Source organism: Onychostruthus taczanowskii, unplaced genomic scaffold, assembly GCF_017590055.1.
Source record: "Onychostruthus taczanowskii isolate IOZ18803 unplaced genomic scaffold, ASM1759005v1 scaffold8, whole genome shotgun sequence".
Classification (NCBI taxonomy): Eukaryota; Metazoa; Chordata; class Aves; order Passeriformes; family Passeridae; genus Onychostruthus; species Onychostruthus taczanowskii.
Genome location: NW_024505892.1, coordinates 16,639,861 through 16,661,217, shown reverse-complemented (window position 1 = coordinate 16,661,217; position 21,357 = coordinate 16,639,861). Strand labels below are relative to the sequence as shown.

The window sequence follows — 21,357 nt, the reverse complement described above, 5'->3', positions numbered from 1 at the left end:
AAAAAAAAAAAACACACCCAAATCTGCTGGTTCTGCACATGGGCAATGGGGAAGAATGTTTCAATCAAACAAGGAAAAGGAAGCCAACTATGGAACAATAATAGTGTCTCAGAAATTAGACACAGCTTAGAGACAATGGCTGAAAAGCCCAATTTGCTCTGGGCCATAACACCAATGCCACATACTCCTCTGGGAAGGTTTGGGCCCCTGGGGAAGTGTATGGCCCTCAGGGGATACACTCTGTCCCTTTCATCAGCTTCCCCTCCCACCCTCACCAAGAGTAGAGATAAGAATTGTGAAAGGGATCCTCCTTTAACTCTTCTGATGTCACTTTCCCTATGCCCATTGGGAAGAAGGGAATGCTTAAAACAAAAAAAACTGAAATAAAAATTCACATATTTTGGAAGACGGCAGAATTATCAACCCCCAGACAGGCCTGAAGCAGTTTATCATCTATTTTATTTTTTTTAGTGAGTCAGGACTCTATGAGTGATCCAAGGACACGTGCAGCTTTACAGCAGCAAAACCCAGGAGGCCTGATATCCCCCTGACTGCCTCAAAGGTAGTGGACCTTGCCCTCCAGTAAGATAGCACCTCCTTGCCCCAGGTCTTCTCTTGCCTGGCCATTTGCAATATGAAATCAAATTCCCATCAGGGAACCAGTTCTCCTACACCCTGCATCTCATTTTGCAGCCTGTGACTCTAGGCAACCAAATTTTCCCATCATACCTGGGTGAACTCTATGGAAATAACATGGAAATATCTTCCAACAGCCATATTACAAAACATGCTGACTCTGCAAATATTACCTGTGCTGGAAACCAACAGACGGCTACAAATGTGAAAGAACATATCCCACCTCATCTATCCTAGGACAGGAGAAGCACCTCTCCCAGCTGCCATAATGCCATCTGCCATTGCCAGCTCTCAGGGGGGCACTGCTCCCCCCAAATGGATGCTAAATAGACTGGCTCCACAGAGGAGACCACAACTGACATGGAGAACTGTCCATATAGAGCCATGTTTAATAGGGAATTGTCATGATTTTTTTAAATAGAAATGTCTTAACCACATAAAGCACCAAACCACATCTTTCATCCTCTCCCTTACCCTCAACTCACTGAAAAGTCTATCAGCTCCTCTGATCACAACTAGAAGAAAAGCTGCAGTGTCATTTTTCCCTTGTTGAAACGTAACATTGCGAGTGCCATTTCTCTTCTCTGCCCTAATCTGAAAATGCAACAGGATGGAAGGAAAATAAATTCAAGAAAAATATGTACATACTTTCACCACTTTTTGGATACTAAAGACTGTGCCATTCAAATGAGCATGAAAGAAAATCCAGCTCAGATCTGCCCAACTCACTGAAAAAAATGATGTGGGTTTAGGCACTTTCTGTCCTGCTTTACATGTTGCTGCACATCAAGGAGCATCCCAATTTGACTGCCAGCTGACTAGCAGGGCTGTTGGGACATCTAATTAAGGTCTGTTCCCTTTTAGAACTAAAGCAATCCTTGGAGACGTCCATTTCTGATACCCTTGATGGGTGCCAACTATCATTTTTCTGAAGCCTGAATTCTTCTTACATGTTTGTCTTTCAAGCTGTACATGACAAAATGAAAAGCAACAGAACAAAATGAAACCCCCCCCAAAAAAAACCCCCCCAAAAAAAAAAAAAAAAAAAAAAAAAAAAAAAAAAAAAAAAAAAAAAAAAAAAAAAAAAAAAAAAAAAAAAAAAAAAAAAAAACGAGCACCCTGAAAAGCTATCCAAAGAAAACAGCTGGAGTAAAAACAAAAATTTCAATCTGAGGGTTGACACAAGCCACACTATCTAGTGTGCAGGCAGCTCAAGCACTAAGGAAAGCCAGACCCAGAACCCAGCAGGCCCTGTGCTCCCACTGGTGATAAGAGACCGGAGATAAAGAGAGGTTAGGTCAACCCCAGAATATCTTTAAAGAGTCAGCACTGACTCGGAAGCCAAGCACTGGGAAAAAATATATTAAACATTATTTTGATAAGTAAAACCAGATATTCAGCAAGAGAAAAATATTTTGCTATTATCTCTTGCAGTTGATAGCACATATTATATTACCTATTCTACTTGAGGACTAAGGGTGGAGTTTCCTCATACAGTGAAGAAGGAAAGAAATATTTCAAAAATTATTTAAGATTAAGAAATTCGTTTGGGGAAAGTCACGGCAAACATAATGAAACAAGTAACTTATTGAAATGATCAGGCAGAAAGTATGTCCTTTAAAGCAGTAACTCAAAGTAACTCAAATTGCTAAGTATTCACCATAGCAGGAGCTAGAAAGATGTATCCTGTCCTGGAAAAAGTCAGGCAGGCAGGTGACTTGTGATGAATGGATCTTTCTAAAATTATCAGTGAAACAACTACTATAGAGCTACTCTTGCACTCCAGATTTGCAGCTGCAGGGCCTTGTCCCACCCTTCAAGACTGGCATGAGAAACAGAATTTTCCAAACTGTCACACGTAGAAGAAAAAATGGACTTTTTCATACCTTTAAGGAGCAGGAATGAACAGAACCAATATAAACATTTGGGGGGAAAAAATGTATGCCCATAATTAGAACAACTCTCTTCCAGTAAAACCTCTGACAAAATTTGAAATTGTTTTCCTAGAGAATTAAATCTAAAGCAATGACCTTTTACTTGAAGGAGGGACACAGTAAACTCAGGAGCCAAAGTAAAATCCTTTATCGATGTGGGTTTTCTTCATCAAAATACGGTTTTCAATGAAAAACCTTTATTTTTACTTCTACCCTAGCTACAGCTATACTGGTGGAGTTTTCAATCACATACTGCAGACAGGATCTGTTAAATCCTGTTGTGGTTTCTGATTACTGCAAACAAAAGTTCTTCTGTAATAACACCAGCAGTGTTTGCAGGTGCAGACATAAAGTGCTTGGCCTTAAAATTAATAAAATAAATGGTTTTAGGAATGGACTACCTTCTGCCTTAAGTGAGGAAGAAAACAAACACAATGAAGTCATGAATTAGTTCGCCTTATCTTTTGTTTGCCTTACTCTTCAGACAAAGGGCACAGAAAGGGCAAAATCTTTTAAAGAGCTGCTGTAGGTCAAGAAAGGAATCTGTAACCAACTTCTCCAAACTCATTCAGGAATTTCTTTGCCACAGAATTTGAACAAAGAGGGCATTCCTGGTTTTGCGGATAGGAACAGAGTGTACAGAGCCTTAACACATGACCAGAAGAACACACTAATTATATGGAAACAGTGGCTGATGGTCCCAAATTTAAAGAGAGGCTAGAGGAGAAATTCTGAAGAAAAAGCCTGAGAAAACAACAGGCAATCCAGCAATTTCAATCTGCTGCTAAAAGACCTGCTTCTCAGTTAAAAAAAGATTCATTGTTTTGCAAGGGTTGTGTGCCAAATTAACTTCGACTAATGGATGCAACAGGGCTTTATTGATAATGTTTATCATTAAAACAAAACAAAAATGTCCCTCGCGGGCACTTTCATTTACCCAGTCATCTGTGCATTGCTCCAGAAAATTGCCACAGGTTGGCAAGGGCTTGTTCCCTCAGATTGATGTCGTCAGTGTTTCACTAACCCCGGTAACAACAAGCCACTGGGGAATGCTCTGAGGCCATCTTTGGGTAATCAGGAATACCAAAACCACAGGCAGCATGAGGAACACGTGAATTCCCCCGCTATCACCCTGGCACATAAAGACAGTGCACCATCCTACAAGGATGAGGAGAAAATTACAGGTTGTTTCCTGAAATAGCACAATTACGGCATGTTGTAACCAAACAGAGCAATGGTCTTTTATTAAAAAAAAAAAAAAAAAAAAACAAAAAAAAACTCTTGAAGGCTGAAACAAATGTCAGACCAACACAAAGCAGCAAAGAGAAAAATCAGTTTCTCTTCTGCCCTAATGTGTACGAATGTGCAGACACACCATCCATATTGCCTGGGGAGCTGTCTTCATCCACAGCACCACAATGCTTACCTAACAAAAAACAGTTCACTGAAAAATTGAGGTAAAACCAGCAGCACTTTACACAGTTCTCTTCTGATTTACAGCTACGGGCCAAAATGACACTCAAGTCCTCGACAAAAAAATTACAAAAATTGGCACTTTAGCATGAGCTGTCCTTGGGCAGCAAATTGGGCCAGTGTTGTTATCAGTAACCGTGCTAGGGCAGGGTGACAGAGCCATTTGTAGGTCGTTACAGCTTCACTTGAGTAGTGGAATGGGAACTATTTCTACATTCCCACCTGTTCTGATTCCTTCCTTGCTACAAAGCTGAGATAACCCAAGGTGTTTTCTGCCATTGTCCCCGGGGCAGAACAGAAACACAACTGCTAGTTCACTGAGATCCCGGCATGTGAGAGGTGTCAGCACGTTTGACCTGATTAATACATTTGCTGCCTTCCTCGCAGTCCCAGCTGAATGACAATCTGACAGAGGCCACGGAAGAGCTTGAGCCCCCTTGCTATTGACAGCTCCAGTGTCAGAGCCAGCTGGCACCCTGGTGGGAAAGGAGCTGTGGGGCTGAGTGCAGGGCACCGTCTCCCTTTGCAAAACCAGGCAAAGCTGGCTACAAGTCGAAGACAGAACTTAATACCTGGTTCTGGCACTGCCTGTCACAGTACCTCGTTTCATTCTGCAATGAAAATGCCGTATTTACCATATATGGCATTACATGCATGACTCAAGGTTAATAAAATTGAATTAGTAACTCCTGGACGAGAGTTTCCATGTAAGTGTACAGGAGGCTGTAATCAGTCACCCTTACTCACCACCTCTTTGGCAGTCTGGATTACAAAGGAGAAAAAGATACAAAAGACTTAATGGAAATTACAAGTAAGTACAAACACATTTCAATTTCTAAAAGGCAACGGCCTCCACTATTCGTTAGTTTCTGTCCCTATTTCAGACATTAAAATTAGACGTGAATGACAGAATCAAAATTAAGAGCCCGTTTCTTCCAAAGGTCCCTCTTTAATTAATGTAGTCATTAGCAAGGTGCCTGCATGAGTGTGTTTCAGAGTATTAAGCCCAATACATAAACTGTGAGCACTCCCACTGCATTAGGGAGTAAACACCTGCATATGCAAAACAAAGCCATGGGGAAGAAAAAAATAAAATTCAGTCATGCAAACAAGGAAAAGGAAAGAGAGGCAGCAAGGACAGAAGCAGGTCTGTCCTTGTGTGTGACGTGACTGATGGGGACACGCTGCACGAACATGCTGCATGGAGAGTGTGGAGGGCAGGTGCCCTTCCAAAGCAGTCAGGAGGCAAAGTTGTCCCTCCCTCCAAGAACTGCTCCTATCAAAGCTGACCTGCTAAGTGGCAAGCATAGCTTCTTGTGCCTCTTGTGCCATGATTCATGCACATGGCCCCCAGTTCAAGCAAGAAGTGAGAAGAGGTGTGGGCAGAAACCTCCCCCCCGTCCCCTCCAATATCCACAATATATACACTGGTGCACTGTTACTACGGACCCGTGGTACCCTGGAGAAAGTGTAACTAGGGATAACTTCTATTTAACATCCCCACGTGCTACTCTTAAGCGAAATGCAGCCCTGTCACTCCCTCTGCTTAGGTGTTTGATCTGTGCAGCTTTATAGGAAAACCTTCTCCGGTGCTTCTCAGATCTCTTATTTCGGAGTGAATGGGTAAGTAAGTGATGCACCAGTTGCAAAGCACCTAATTCACAGCCCATAATTGCCTTCCAAACACTGCAACTTCGCTACGACTCTGTGTCCAGGGAACCCATCTGCTTCAGGGAGATAAAGTTCCAGGCAGAAGCTGCCATGCCATATGTAAGGGAAGCTCTAGAAGGAGCAGAGGGTGTACATATCAATTACCTTTTCCCGGGATGGAAAATGTGCCATTCTCCTAAGTGTCCAACATACACGCTCACAGGCTGAAAGTACATTTTGCTTAGGTATCAAAAGCACCTAGACCTTACATTTAACCCACTTCAGCTCAGGCTTTGGAACAACAAGCTACAGATTCGAGTTGTTACAGCATTCACACTTCAATTCTCCAGGAAAAAAAACCCCAGCAACACAGAGGTTTCCACTTACAAATGGGAGAGGCTGGTAGATAAATTATATTAATACACAAATATAAACAAAAACAAACCAACACCCAAACTAACCCCCAACAAATGAGGTGTATGGCAAACCTAGAGTTTAATTTCTTTATATTTATTGAAGTTCTGCCGCTAAAAGACAGTAAGAAAATTTCAGTTTAAATCGCAAACTGTCAAATCCGCCCTGTTTAATTGTTCCAAATATTATAATAGAAGCAAAATATGCTCTTTCAGAATTCATCAACTGTAGTTATTTAGCCACATTCTTAACCTTCACCTCCGCTTTCTTTTCATTTGTAACAGATTGGAGGAAAAACAAGAAGTTGTTATATTTGCACCATTCTGCCAGAATGGTGAGCTATGACCACGCTGGAGACAAAGGTCCCCTCAGTTTTAGAGGACAATTCCTGAAACAGTTGGCTAGCTGCATGCAAATAGAAATTTTCATGTACTCTATTACTCAATGAGCAGTGCACGGGAAAGCACACACAGTATGTTTTTTCAGCTCAAACAGTGCATCCAATCACTGGAAAGCATCCAGTCTGTTTTATAAAATATAGCTACTTAAGAGTAAAATATGAAGGTCAGGAAGCATCAGTTTTGACCCCCTAGTCAAAAACATGTGCCCCAAGTTTTCAGCCTAAGGATTGGAATTTGGCAAGGATTTTATAGAATAAATAACCATGATACCTGGATCCATAGTTTTTTTTGATAAAGCAGAAATAGAGATGTGGGTTTAAACAAATGGTTCTGTGATATCAATGTAGATATTCTGTGATACCAACCTTTCTTATTTAAATTTATTTCTGTAGGTTACAAATTTTTGCTTAGCAAACCCATTTTCAGATTCCCATCTGAAATATTTGCCAGAAGAACAGGAAAGACAGCAAAGTTTTGACTAAATTTGTCTCTATGTACAAGCACACAAAAGTTGGTACTTCAAGTTATTGTTAAATGCAGGATTTGTGACTGTCCCCAGCTGTTTTACCAGTGTAAAAACTTTTGTTTGCCATTGTATATCATGAAAGTTTTACAGAACCCTCTGCTGTGCCATGATAAAATATGCTAAGACAAATAGTACATACATCAGTAATTGAAATAGTACCTCTGCTCCCAGCTGTACTTCCATAAAAGCACATCAAACAGTTCAACCACAAAAATTTGATATAAACTTGACCAATTGTTACAAATGCATAGAACTATATCCAGTCTTATCTTTGCACACCGAACCTACATGTAAAAGGTAGTAGAAGACAGAAAATTGGCTTTTGTATCAAATCTCTCAGTATTTTTTCCCTTCAAACAGTCAGATTTGCATATATATGCTTATGCTTACTAAATTAACATTCATTTATTTAAAAAAATCCCACCCCCCAAAGCATACGAAACAAAAACAAACAAAAAACACAACCCAAATTAAAAACAAAAAAAGAAATATTTCACAAAAAAGGTATATAAAGCATATAATATTTGCTTTGGACTTACTCCAGGCTCTTACACAAATGCTTTTTGAGGTTTCCATAAATGATTATTTATGGACTTGCCCAAAGCTTCAAGAATCCTTTTCACAGACACACATGCCCCAACACTACAATCCATCACAAGTTATGGCTTCTACAAATGCTAACAGCTCCCTTTGGGTTTATGGGCCTTTATCTATGTAGTAACTGACATTACTTTTTCCCACTTTGAACACAAGATCTTGTGCAATAACACACAGGAAAAAAATCCCAATAAAATTATTTTACATTGGAACAGCAACAAGAAGTCTAGATTTGATAATCTTGCTTACAGAAACTTAATAGTTATTGGTACGCTTACATGTCATTACTGAAAAAATGTGATTACTTGTCTGTTCCTGAAACTCCTGAAACCTTGTAAATTATATTCATGACTTAGAAACCTAGAATTTAAAAATTATTTGGACTGAAGAACTGAGGTGATACTCTGGTGCTGCAGTTAGGTGAGATCAGAATTGCCTATCTCTACCCTGAGTTTCTACAGGAAACACTGAAAATACAAGCTCCAAAAACCAAAAGGTCTTGAGTCTCAAGTCTGCCTCTGGAACATGAGAAAAACTCATCTGATAGTACTAAATTTACGTGATGCACATTTAACCAACCATAGGTAGTACAGGCATAACTTAAGGGCATCATTTTTACTGACATAATGAGGCAGCATTATGCCACTAACTTCTACTGTGACAATTCAGTAATTGTTCAGTTTATGGAAATCTGACCCCTTGGTAAGTGTGGCGTTCTCAGACCACGATAAGTCATTGGGAAGTTAACTGACAGCTTTGGTCGGAGCTGTCATCAGGGTGTTAGGATTGCTTCCATCAAACACACTGCAAGGACACAAAAGGCTCAGCCCACAAAGATTTGTGAATTTAAATTTCTTTTGCCATTAAAACAAATTCTCACATTTAGACTGGTTTTGCAAGGAAAAAAATGGGCATGTCACACGTTTTGGTATTAAAGACTGAGAGCTGGCCAGCAAACAGCAGAAAGCCAGTGGCTGCCACCTTCTGAACTGGGTTCAATCAGTCATTAAAACACAGCAGTTACCTGAGAAACACAATTTCTCTAATGACTCTAAATAAGTTTTCCAGGTAATATAACCTGCAGTAAAAAGCAGCCAAGGCTTCACTTTCGTGATGCAGAAAGACTGGAAAGCAACCAAGGGAGTAGGTAAAACATAAGAGCAATAAACAGGGACAAGAGCTGGGGAGAGCTTGGAAAACCTCTTTGTGTAAGAGCTTCTGCTAATGCCTTGTCACCCATGGCCAGACCTGACTGCTAGTTGTGCTTCTCCAGCACCTGGCCAGAAAAGCTCAGTTAAGATGTTCTGATGCTGCCATGTGACTCATTTCCCTTTCGAAAAAATTAAAGTAAATATGGTGAAGCCTGTGCCAAGAACTAACTCATGTGTTATCTCTGTTCAAAGTTACTTGCTATGTTGTACTTGTGATAAACAGCGCAGGCACACAAGAACCACTGTCCCATTCTTCCACCCATCAGAAATTCTTTGCAACACACCCAAGCACTTTCATTTCAAAGAATACTCCTCTCAGTCTTTTTCCATAAAGTGGTTTTTAAAGGAAAAAAAATGCTCTGAGCTTCAGTCTGAAAATATGTGCTCCCCCAGAAAGTAAAACATCTGACCAAGTAAAACATCTCTGATTAAAGAAGAAACATGAGAGTTACAGTGTGCCCTCATTTCAAAGGGCCTCCAGCTGAGGAGGAAGAGGGCCGAGCAAGAAATGCTTCAAAACCAAACCTTTTTTTTTACTGTCAACTTTTACCATCTCCTCTACTAAGAGCTTTATCAAATGTGAACTCTGATTGGTGCTACCAGCTCCAAAACACTCTGCACTACTCTGTACATTTTAAAAAGAAGAAAGAAGCAGCAGCCCCTGACTTCCACTACACAGGGATCAGCCACGCAGGACACGGAGGAGCGCCCCAGGTTTGCAGTTACCATTTACTTTTGTTCTTCTTGCTCATTTCAAACTGACAAATCCAGCCAATCTCTGTGCTCGCTACTGCCTGCAAGCTCCTGTTTGCAGCCAAGGCAGATTAGCCACTTTGCTGGTGAAATACCACGCAACACATGCTGCCTTGTGCCTGTCACCCAGCAGCCTCGTGGGAATGCAATCTGAGCCTGGAGGAGCAATGGAGCGGCAAAAGAAGAGGTTTAAAAAGACAGGAAGAGAAACAGCTCAGAAAGAACAACAATTCCTTCATTTTCAGCTTCTGTTATTAACACTCTTGTCTTTACACGTACAGTTAGGAGGAGAGCCTGTGATTTGTCACACTGACTTTTCTTAACAACTTACTTGAGCAAGAACTGGAGGGAAAACTATTATGATAGCTGAAAAACGATTAAAATTTCATCTAGCTTAAAACAGTCTGGTTTTCTGTATAACACTTGCTATGTCTGCTGTGCTTCTCATTTCTTTCTAGTTTGTGTTAATTTAGTGATGTGGTTAATTTGAGCACCAAAGACCATACTGTTTTGAGCCCTCAGTTTTACAAAGGCTGGGAAGCAGTAATGCAACAGAGCAGTGGAACAAATTGATTCAAGAACACAGGTGGTCATTTATCACACACAGTTTTGCCTTGGAACACAAACCTAAGACAAACACTCTGCCAGGTATGAATTCTCAAACTCTTCCAACACCGGGAAAGCCTGACTCGCAGCCCAGGGTAAAAGACTTGCAGCTGTGACAAGTTTCTCCTGCCCAAATAACCCCACACTCCCTTCAGCCCTGGCAATCCCTGTCAGCCTGGCAGAGGATCCTGGTGAGACAGAAATGCACAGTTAGATTTATGATCCAGGCAGCTTTTACAAGTTGAGTCAAATTGTTCCCTGCAAAGAGGAAATAAGCCCTGCATAATCTACACCTCCCCACACCTTCCCTTCCAAAATGACATATTGTGATCTCCTCTATAGGCAGCCAGGGAGGCCTTTCATAGCTTGCTGCCCAATTACAGGAGGAATTCTGCCCTCCCCTTCCAGCCGGTACAATGGGTTCTTTATGTAAATCACTCAGAAAAATTAATACACCATTAATCCATCAGTAAAGCTGCCTTTCCCATCTCTGCCCTGCAGCGCAAGCACAGGCTAAGGAAGGCAGCACAAGAAACTTTATGGAAGTTATGTAGAAGCCAGCAGCACGGCTCAATGGCTCTTCTGATCCATGCAAGATGCCATCCCACAGGCATTAGAAGCTAATCTGGCATCACTGTACAATATAAATATACCAGCAGTCAAAAGTAAAAATTACTGGTTGCAAACGCAAACTCCTTTTTTAGAAGTTTTTCAGCAGTGAAGTAGGTTAAAAACAATCTTCAAAGCACAGATTAAAGTTGTGTCCTAGCATGCAGGGAGCAAAACACAAGCATATACATCATGTGTTAGTGTTCCTGCACACAAAGCATTTACTAAAGTCACAATCTCTTCTGACACGGAAGTGAAATTCTGGTCAAATAGCTATTAACTGCTCCGAGAAATGAAAACAAATAAAAGGCCCTTTGAAGATCAAATGCCCTTCGAGAGCCTGCTTGCTTTTACAAAAGTGACCTTACAGCGCAACAGAGTCAACCTTAGACTTTCTATTAACAAACTACTGCTCTGGCAGCACTAGAGAAATTACGACCAAATCACTCACTTTACTGAGTATTTTCAACCTTTCGTGCACACACACTCTGCTGCCTGCCAGCCAGCTACTGGTCCTGCTCACCAACTCACATGAGCAAACTTCTGAAATTTGCTTTGATTTATGGCAAATATGAGGTAATTGTTTATTTAGTGACCTGACAAACTTCATTCAAAAACAGAACACAAAAAAATAAAAGTACTTTTTAGAAGTCTCATACAAAATATACTACAGGTCTGAACATTTCAAGGGTTCCGTCACAGCTGCTTATCTGGTATCCTAGATGTCCCTCCTCTCTGTGGAGCAATTCCCATCACTTTCTCATCATCTCTTTTATTTTGCATCTGGGACCTCTTCTCAGTCTGCCCTCATAAACCAAAATACATTTAAATTTTTCCCAGCAGGACCATGAGGCAATCATCCAAGAAAAGCCACCCAGTCATTTAGAAGTGCTTTCGGTTAAATTGCTTTCGGTTCCATATTTTGAAGAGAGATTCTAGCTGCACCTGCCCAAAGACTCTGGCACCAATGATTACCGGCTACAAGAAGCATAAACAAAACTTACCTATATCCCACATAATCAGTACCCAGATGGGAAATTAGAGGTTTGTCCTGTTAATTACTATAAGCTTTCACAATCTGAACCCCCCCAAAAACTTGGCAAGGCAGTGCTGCACCTCGGATTTTGTGCTGCCCTCCTTCCTCCTCCCCCACCTGCTGCTCCTGGCCCCAGTGGGACGCGAGCCAGCGGGACAGAGCCGCACGGAGCGGGGCTGGCACTTCAGCAGCCATCGCAAGGGTTAAAGAGAAAGCAGGTCACCTTTCCTCTGCTGGCTCCGGTAGGTCCAGTTCTCGTCATCCTCGTCTACCTGCTGCACGCACATGGAGGAGAGTTCCCCATCGCTGCGAAACAATCTCTTTGTCTGCCTTGACAAGGACGAGAAATTTATCCAGCTGACAGCACGCGAGAGGGAGCCTGGGTTTTGTTTGAGTTTGAAAGATCTCGAAACACACTCCTTTTTCATTTTCTTTCAAGCCAGCCACTGGCGTCGGTTCCAAAGAGACCTCTCTGAAATTGTTCCTGTCCCCTTTCCTGGCGGTTTTCGCGGGAGGCTAAACAAACTCAGTCCGACTTCAGTCCGGATTTCTTCCCGCTGCCTTTAAACCAGCACCAGTATGGAGGTAGGTGGCTGTGCCAGCGCAGCTCCCCTGAAGCTGTTTTGATACAGCACTTAGGGAGCTGCCAAAGAAAACAAAGGGGAGAAAAACAGCAGAAAAGTGGCACCTTGCAGCAGCTCAGCGGAGCATGTAAGGGCTGAGCAGAGCATAGCGCTGAGGCAAGTGTTTTCCCCATTCTCCACTCAACAGCAGAAACTGTAGCTCCACTCTTGTCCCTGGCATCGCTGCCCAGGAGCGTGCAGGCAATTCAGCCCTCTCTTCTGGCTCGTCAAAAACAGCCCACGAGGAGGGAAGAGCAGGCAGAGATCACGCCTTGGCATGGCACGGCTCATGAAGGACAATAAACTTCTGCCGCCTCATCCTGGCTTCCCTGCTCTCCCTTAGAGAAAAGCCTGGTGAAGGAGCTCCAGGAAGGCTCTTCTAACAATAAAAGCGACTGCGTGGCTATCACTTAGGATTAGAGTGAAATATGATAGGCTCGCTCTCCTAAAAGCAAAACTCCTCCTTTCCTCAGCCAGCTCAGCGGCGGCACAAACTTCTGAACTCTGCGTGCAGAAATAGGAAAGCACTTGCACACCTCTGCGGACTTGGAGAGGGGGAAAATAAAATCCTGGAGTTTTTCCACACCAAAAGCATCCTGAACAGTGTGCTGAAAACATTGGTGCCCCCGTCACTGGTGGTACATTTGAAAAGAAACTAAATAAAAGTGCATAGACATAAACAAAATCCGAGCAGATATTTAGCGATCGGTCTCTCACTGGGGTCACTGCAGCTCATAAAACAGGTTTCGCTCCCAGCTGTTACATTCTGCTGCCTTCCCTTTACACTAGCAGCTAGAAAAACACTCCACAGCGCGAAAGTTTTAAAAAGTCGGGCATCACTGAAAGCTGCCGTGCTTGCCCTGCATGCCTATACCAATGCTGCTCCCAGAAGGGAATAAGCCTGCAAGATGGAGGGGCAAAGGGAGCATTTTAAAGCAAACGGGGGTTGGTTATATCAAGGCACCCCAATACCCATGGGTTTTGCTGGAATTGGTCACCAAGATAAAAGCTGACAAAAAAAAAAACCCACAAGTTTCTATCTCGCAGGAAAAAATTATATAGTTGAATGCAGGAGATAGCCAGTAAGGTCAGCTCAGTGAATCCTCAAGGAGATGGTGGTAGTGAGGAATCTGAGGGAGGGGGGTGAAGAGGAAAAAGAACACAAAACCATACCCTTTATCTGAAGAACAAACATTAATGTCTTAACGTCCTAACGGCTGCAGATGATGCTATCAAAAGGACAAGGATCGTAAGAAAACAAGGGTGCTGCCGTGTTCGGGGTCCCAAGCTGCCACTTAGATTTACACTATAGCAGAACACGCCCCAGCCCCTTGGCAGATGCTACCGCAGCCTTCTGGATTCTGCTGCACAGCCTCTTCAAAACCATTAAAAACAAAGGCTCTGGCTTTTTCTGAAACTTGTGGCTCTCTGACTCATAATAAGAGGATAAGGTTTAACCCACTGACTGGGAGGCAAAAAGCTAAGTACTGTATCAGATTACCCTATGAATCAACCAGGCACACCAAAGTGACCTTTGGCTCCCACTAACACAGCACAATGGGTCGGCCAACTGTCTTCTGTAAATAATTTAATAGGCTGCATTTAAATTGACCTCACTCCAACAAGGTAATGCATATGTACATGAACAGGTCTCCCTGCACTTCCCGAAGGCAGCGGTGCTGCAGTGGGGCTGTGGAGGGAGGGCGTGCAGCTGAGTGTGCGCTGAGTGAGTGTGAGTGGGAGCTAACACACTGCTAACACTCGCTTTTCTCACCGTGTCATCAAGTCCTTCTAGTTGTGGTTTTTTTTTGGTCTTTGTTAACAGACACCACTCCCCATCCCTGATGAGACAAGAGACCTGTCTAGGGTTGGGAGGGTTCCTTTGTTTTTCTTCCTTTCACTTAAAAGAAGACTTGAGAATGTGGAGTGAGGTATCCCTAGAGACCCAAGCACTGAAATACCCCGTTTGGAGCAGCTCATGTACAAATAGGCAGGACTTAATATAAAAAAAATAAAAAAAATCAAAGACCAGGCTTAAAGTCAACTTAGTTATTTTGACAAAAAGCAAACATTTGGAATTGCCAGTACTGAAAAGTACAGAGAACTGTAAACTACCACAGCTATTACTGACTAAATTATACAGGGCCAGATGTATAAAAACCCTGGTAGGAACTGCAGAATCACAGTCATCTCCTTTCCACTGTACTACATAGAAACAGAAGATCAGAGGAACCAACAAGAAGGAAACCCTTTCAGGTTAACCCAAAATTGGGTAAATGCCAGGGTAAATCCCAGAAGCCTGCCCAGAGTCTAGGCAGCAGTTTAATTTCAGGAATTTTCCTGACCTGTCTGTACCTCTGCCTTTTTAACACGGTGCTGAGTCACAACTTGGTGATGCAAGAGCAAAAGCACCGTGACTGACCATAACATTTCCACTGTTACTGTAAACAGAGTAGTCCAGTGCTTTGCTCAGAGTTTGGTATTATTCGATTTCATTGCAGGAAAAGATCCATTGCTATACCCTTCATCACTGTCACTACCACAGAGTACTTCTTATTTCTAGGTGACAAACTTAATATCGGCATACATCGTTACACGTGTGGATCAGAAATAAATTTCCCAAGATCAAGAGAAAACAGCAATTACCATTTGAAAAACAAAACATGTTGAGTAACTGTTGCTAGTTAAGCCATTCTTCAGTCACTGGCCACAGAGTTGGAAATCCAGAGGACACAACGAGGCTGGTGAGGGGCTTGGAACACAAGTTCTGTGAGGAACGACTGAGGGAGCTGGGGTTGTTTAGCCTGGAGAAAAGGAGACTCAGGCGTGACCTTATCACTCTCTACAACTGCCTGAAAGGTGTTTGCAGCCAGGTGGGGATTTGTCTCTTTTTCCAGGCAGCAGCTGACAGAATCAGAGGACACAGTCTCAAGCTGCGCCAATGGAAGTATAGGTTGGATATTAGGAAAAAGTTTTTCACGGCAAGAGTGATAAAGCACTGGAATTGTCTGCCCGGGGAGGTGGTGGAGTCACCATCCCTGGATGTGTTTAAAAAAAGACTGGGTGTGGCACTCAGTGCCATGGTTTAGTCGAGCTGTTAAGGCATGGGTTGGGCTTGGTAATCTTGAAGGTCTCTTCCAACCCGGTGATTGTATAAAATTTTAGCATCTGAAACATTGCAGAGGCTTACATTTAATTATGTAAAACACACTACAATGCCATAGGAAAGAAACAAGAAACTTCTAATAAGCTAAGCTAATTTTTCCAACCTATTTTCCCCCTTATGAAGACATCATACAAGTATATAGGCTTCATATTTTCCAGGTTATGTATGTAAAGATTAAGGCATTATTTTTGGTGCATTTTTAAAATATAAGTTCATCTCAGTAAAAAAGCATTAAGGAATCACAGAAGAAGAAGCACAGGGCTTGAAGTAGAAAGCTAAACTATTTTTTATTCATTTATTTTTAGAGGTGAACGAGACCAAATAAGCATAGTCTCACATACCATCAGGATTTTTACCATGTATCACAACCTGATTGTCTAAAAATTCTTTCACAGTTGTCAGGCAAACACAGGTACATAGTTCACAGCCACTGTGTTCTCTCAATGCCAGCAAAAAGTTTCACAGAAAAGGTTTCAGGTCAGTGTAAAAAATCAACAAAGCAGAAAGACAAACACCCCAAAACGCCACAGACATGATCTGGTTTTGGCTTTTGGCACAATCCATATATTAATTTAATTCCTACATTTCCTAATCTATCATTTCTCATGACTCAACGAGACAGTAACATGGATGATTCACAATTACAGCTTGCTGGGATAGCTCATGCTCCAGCAGCTGAGAGGACACCTCTCTCTCGGGCTTCCTGAGTGTTTTCCTTCAGGTGATAACAACTCATAATCAGCCAGTCATAAAGCCATTTGGATTAAGCACCGGCAGAAAGCCATGGAAAACACCTTCTCTGCAGTCTCATCCCATCCTTACAAAGATCTTGCTGCAGCCAGCGAAAGGAGAGGGGTGCTTCAGCAGCCCTGAAAAGGCTTCCATCCTAGAAATCATCCCAACACCACCAGACCAGCTACATATAGTCACCTCCCCAGTGCACTCATCTCCGGGCAGATGTGGGGGAATTTCAGTCAGTTTTCAAACCTTGTCAACCTGACCTCCATAGGAGGTGTTTATCTACAACGTGCCTGTTCTTTTACAGGCACCCTATGAAACGCTCGCATAGCAAACCCACAAAGTAATCCATATTCCTGCATGATTATTTACAGCAAAGCTGCCACGGAGAGCATTCTGGTATAAGAGGGCCTCAAACTTCCAGTTAAGGTTGTGTCCCTTTTTATGTGCAGGGCACATAAGTGAGAAACTCTTTCCCTCCTAGTGTGAATGGACCTGAAAGGGGGGAAAAATAGTATTGAAATAAAGGAACAAAAATGAAGTTACTTGCCCAAGATCACAGAATGGATAAGCAACAAAGCTAAGAAAAGAAAGTAGGTCTCCTGGCTACCAGCCTTGTGCCCTACTTAAGTAAGCCCTGTCTCACACAAAAGCAATGCCTATTAATTGTTTCTATCACAACCCTTACAGAACCTTTGAATGCTGTAATTATAAAGAAAAACTTCCTTTCTGTTTGTACCCTTTTGGTTTTGCAGTTTTTTGGGTTTTTTTCAATTTAAAAATACACCATATTAATACTAAAGGAGGAGGGAGTTTTATACTGCAGGACTGCTTTGAAGCAGCTCATCCACATTTCCAACTTTATTAGATCCACAAGGAAAACAAAAAAAAATCAGATTGCAGACGACTATTTTATCCTACAGAGGATAAACCAGCTTTTGGACAGGTCTGTATGATGCACCTGCCACCAGTCTCTCTTCCTCCTTTCAGCTTCTGTGTCCCAGAAGGATTCACTGCATCATGGCAATGTTTTCTCTGATTCAACAGCTGCACTTGCTTTGATAGAGAAATTCTGTAAAAAACAGGGGTACAGTTTCTGTAAAATTCTAGGCTAACCTGGAGGTTGTTCTCCCCTCAAGAGCAGCTGTATGTAGGGATAATGATGGCTCTTACTGAGAGGCAGAGAAATTGAGCAAGGAACACGAACAGTACAAGCTGGCTGCAAGCCAGAAAGATATTTGTAAGAGGGGCAGAACCAATGCCAGAATTGCCCAGAAGAAAAAAAAAAAAAAAAAAAAAAAAAAAAAAAGCTGTTCTTTAAAATACTGTGATGCCAAAAGAGCAGGCAAGTAAAGTGTACATAGAGACACCCACCTGCTTCAGCCACATACAAATGCATACAAAAGCTGTTGGCTTTCTTCATCAGTAATTCCAGAACTGATGCAAACCCCAATTTCATGGAAAATGTGCTTGCAAGTATGCAAGGAGTTGGATGATTGCTGATGGCAGAAGCAGTTTCAAGTACTGGGCTCTGCTAGGTAAGAGTGTGATGGACACCCTTAAGGCATTTAAAGACCTGGCGGTGTGACACCCGGGGACGTGGTTCAGCGCTGGACGTGGCAGTGCTGGGACAACAGTTGGACTCAATGATCTGGAGCTCCTTTCCAACTTAATTCTATGATATTCCGAGGAATACAGGAGGAAAGGGCTTGATCTATGTTAAGTTCCATCCTTGCCTACACACTGGACGACCTTTTCCTTCGTGAGGTTTGATGCTGTCATATAGCTTAAGGGGACGAGTAACGGGGCTTTGGTGACCTCGGGCAATGTGCAAATATTTGGGTACTTCACGGGCAGCCCTCCCGCCCAGCAGGGCAGGGCCGGGCCGGGACCGAGCCCGGCCGGAGGCGGGCAGCGTGTGCCGGCAGGTGGCAGCAGGGATACAGCCGGGATCCTACCGGGATCCTGCCGGGATCCGCGCTCCCACCGCCCCAGGGACCTCAGCAGCGACGCAGTTACGGTGACACACGGTAGTGAGTTATTATCTCTGATTGAAACGCAATTAACAATTTTAGTGGTTTTTCATTCGGGCATGACAAGTCACTAATTGAGACCGCTCTGCTAAAAGCAGTCACCGCCTCGATCCCTACACACGCTCTCCTGGGCTGTGGGGCTCCTGCTTTCAAAATCCCCTAACTGTAGGGTCACCTTTTTTTCCGAAGCTGAGCCTTGGCCAGGGAAATATTCTGCTCACAGCTGTTAGCCAACACATCCCAAGTGCTGATAGACTGGGAAGATTAACTATCTTAGTGTGGAATTTTTGTGGACAGAGTAAGTTTTCTGTCTGAAGGGAAGGGGTTTTTTCCCCCCAGGCACTCAGCTGTTCGCTGAATCACCAGAAGTTATCAACAGCAGTTCTGATCAACACGAGAAGTCACTGATGGAGTCTGGGAGAGAAAGTGGAGAGGTGCTCCAGCAGCATTCAGCACCTCGGCACTCCTCTGCCCCACTGCACTGACCCTTCCTCCAGCAGCAGCCACCCGCTCCAAGCCGCTGGCACCAAGGATGCTCCGAATGAAAGCATCCTGTATCTCACACGGCAACTCCAATCTCCCAGGAAAGCTGTGTGCTTTTGTAGTACCATGTATGCACAGGTACTCCTCTTTGCTCTGGAACGCTCCACAGCGAACACCTGAGTTTATAAACTCAACTTGCACTGCTTTAATCTAAATTGTGAGATCAGTTTAGTCCCTCCTGATACTTGACTCAGCATGTTCTGTGTTCATACTAAGAACGGGCTCAAAACACTTTTAGTACCTGACTGCACAGAAACTTTGCAAGAAACCAGTTACATTAGAAATTTACAAATAGGAAGCTTTGGTGAAGCACAAGAAACTTCTACGGAATCATCCAAGTTTCCTATGGAAATGCTGACGGCTGTATTGAAAGTAACTGGAAGCCAGTTAAAAACAAACTGCATAAAAAAATTAGTTAACATGTAATTGAAGATCATTCTGCCAGCAGGGAAGTACCTAAGACAACTAAATAAATGTCTATTTCCCACTTCTCTGATTAAGAGGATACCAGGGAAACTGCAGAAGGGATAAGGCTGTTTGCTTTGAGGTGGAAGCCCTCTGCTGGTTAACGTAAACTAATTAGCGCACTAATCTAAATGTTTTCATAGATAAGAGAACCACAAAGAACAAGAAAGGAGACAGTGGCTAAAGAAAAAACAAAGAACTATCAGCATCTCAGAAATCCTTATTCTCATTTTTTTTTACTTTTTTCCCTGTATTTACATACCCTTTGAATTGCAAAATATACAATTTAATAAATCTTACCAGGTCTTTGCAACAATAAAATGCTAAAAAGGAACTTTAGAACCCTGTGAGACACTTGGGCAGACCTGACCATTCCAACACTGAAAACACAGCTCATGGGTGTTATAGACAGGTCTCATTGTTTGATATATAAATTCTTATATTTCTTCTTATAGATACAAATACTGTTTGTGCACGTAGTTTTTTCTTGAGTCCTGTATCTTTAAAACACATTTCAAAATTACTTCATAATCAAACCAGCAAAATTATTTACCTTACTGAAACTGTATGTAAGGCTCTTCTAGGAAGCAATGTAAGCATGTGCAGTTCCTGTGAACCATGCATAAATACTGAACTTCAGAAGACAGACAAAGGGCTCACATTTGCATGTGTGTGCACAGGTACAAGGCTGCAGCAGTGCTTTTTCAGTTTATTGCTGTGTTTACATGCCACCTAAGCCTGGCACATGGTAAGTACAAAGGAGTGTGTTGCAACTCTGGACAAAATTTGTAAATGAAACCTAGCCCCACCACACCTGGAAAAATGCTGCAATCTCCTCTCTTCCTGACAACAGGCCCTAGGTTAAAAGAAATTCATTTCTAGGTGGAGGATGAGCACAAGGAATGTTGCTGACACACAGAGGGTGAGGAGGGAAACACTGAATTTGTGTCTTAGTTACTGTCCTACACAGTTATATTTAATCCCAATTAAAATAACTCTGTTAAAAGCTTGATGAAAATGCAAGAGAAAACAAAACTTCTACAATAATGAACATATGGCCTATGTGTGTGCTCTCTCTGTATGAAGTGCCTGTGCATGTGCTCACTCCATATGTACACATCCACATATTCAGCAGGAGCACTGTGCCCAAGAAAAATTTTCTCCCTCCCTGCAATTTCCCCTTCTGCCATATATAAGTCTGAAATCAACTTTGATTTTTATTGTTGTTTTTTTTTTCAATCTGAAACACTTAAATATTTTCCCCTACCAACAGAAGTTTCTTATGTGAAAAAAACCCCTGAGAATGCAGAAGAATAGTATGCAGGCTCAGTCCTGCAGGGCCTATGGTCCCCCCTAAATAAAACATTAGCGACACAGGAAATGTTCACATTCATCAGCTGTGAAAATAAGGTGAGAACAGGAGGTAAAATTAAAGTCCAAGATGTCTTCAGGAGAAGAGAAGGCAGGAAAAATAAGGACATTCATGCAAGCAGCAGGAATAATCTGATGCTACCTCTCAACCACTGGCATGTGAAATAATCAGCCTCAACAAAACAGTTGCTTAGTCACAGTTAAAAACTCAGGAGTATCAATTCTTAAATCATAGCACAGAGAAATTAAATCAAGGGTTTGCAATCTTCTGTAATTTGCACCACATCATCTTGTTTATGTATCTAAAGAAAGCTGATCTTCTGGCACTCACTGGAATACAGGGTGGGAAGGGTAGAAAGTGAAAGAGAAGTCACATACTATAGAAATTACAGGTGTAAAAAATGTTTGTTCATCAGATACTAATCTGTTGAGAGCCCAGTGGATGTCTCCCACAATAGTAACACCCCAAACCCACTTCTCCCAAGCAGGAGAGTTTAGAAAGCAGACTCACTGCCTTCTCACAGCCAATGCCAACCACCAATCACTATTTCAGGTAGTTTCATCAGGGCAAA

The 21,357-nt window shown here is 42.3% G+C and overlaps 1 protein-coding gene across 6 annotated transcripts in view; it reads right to left on the bottom strand.

The window, feature by feature from the left end:
* The window catches only part of NHSL1 (NHS like 1), a 175,678-nt gene that overhangs the window by 88,412 nt on the left and 65,909 nt on the right, over positions 1 to 21,357 (bottom strand). For 2 of the 6 annotated variants that reach the window (XM_041423886.1, XM_041423887.1), the window contains exon 1: positions 12,070 to 12,806. The exons of the other annotated variants lie outside the window; for them this stretch is intronic. In XM_041423886.1, coding sequence (XP_041279820.1) covers positions 12,070 to 12,274 — 205 coding nt within the window. In that variant the 5' untranslated portion in view covers positions 12,275 to 12,806. Of the gene's footprint in view, positions 1 to 12,069; positions 12,807 to 21,357 lie in introns of those variants that run through there. 6 annotated transcript variants of the gene reach the window in all.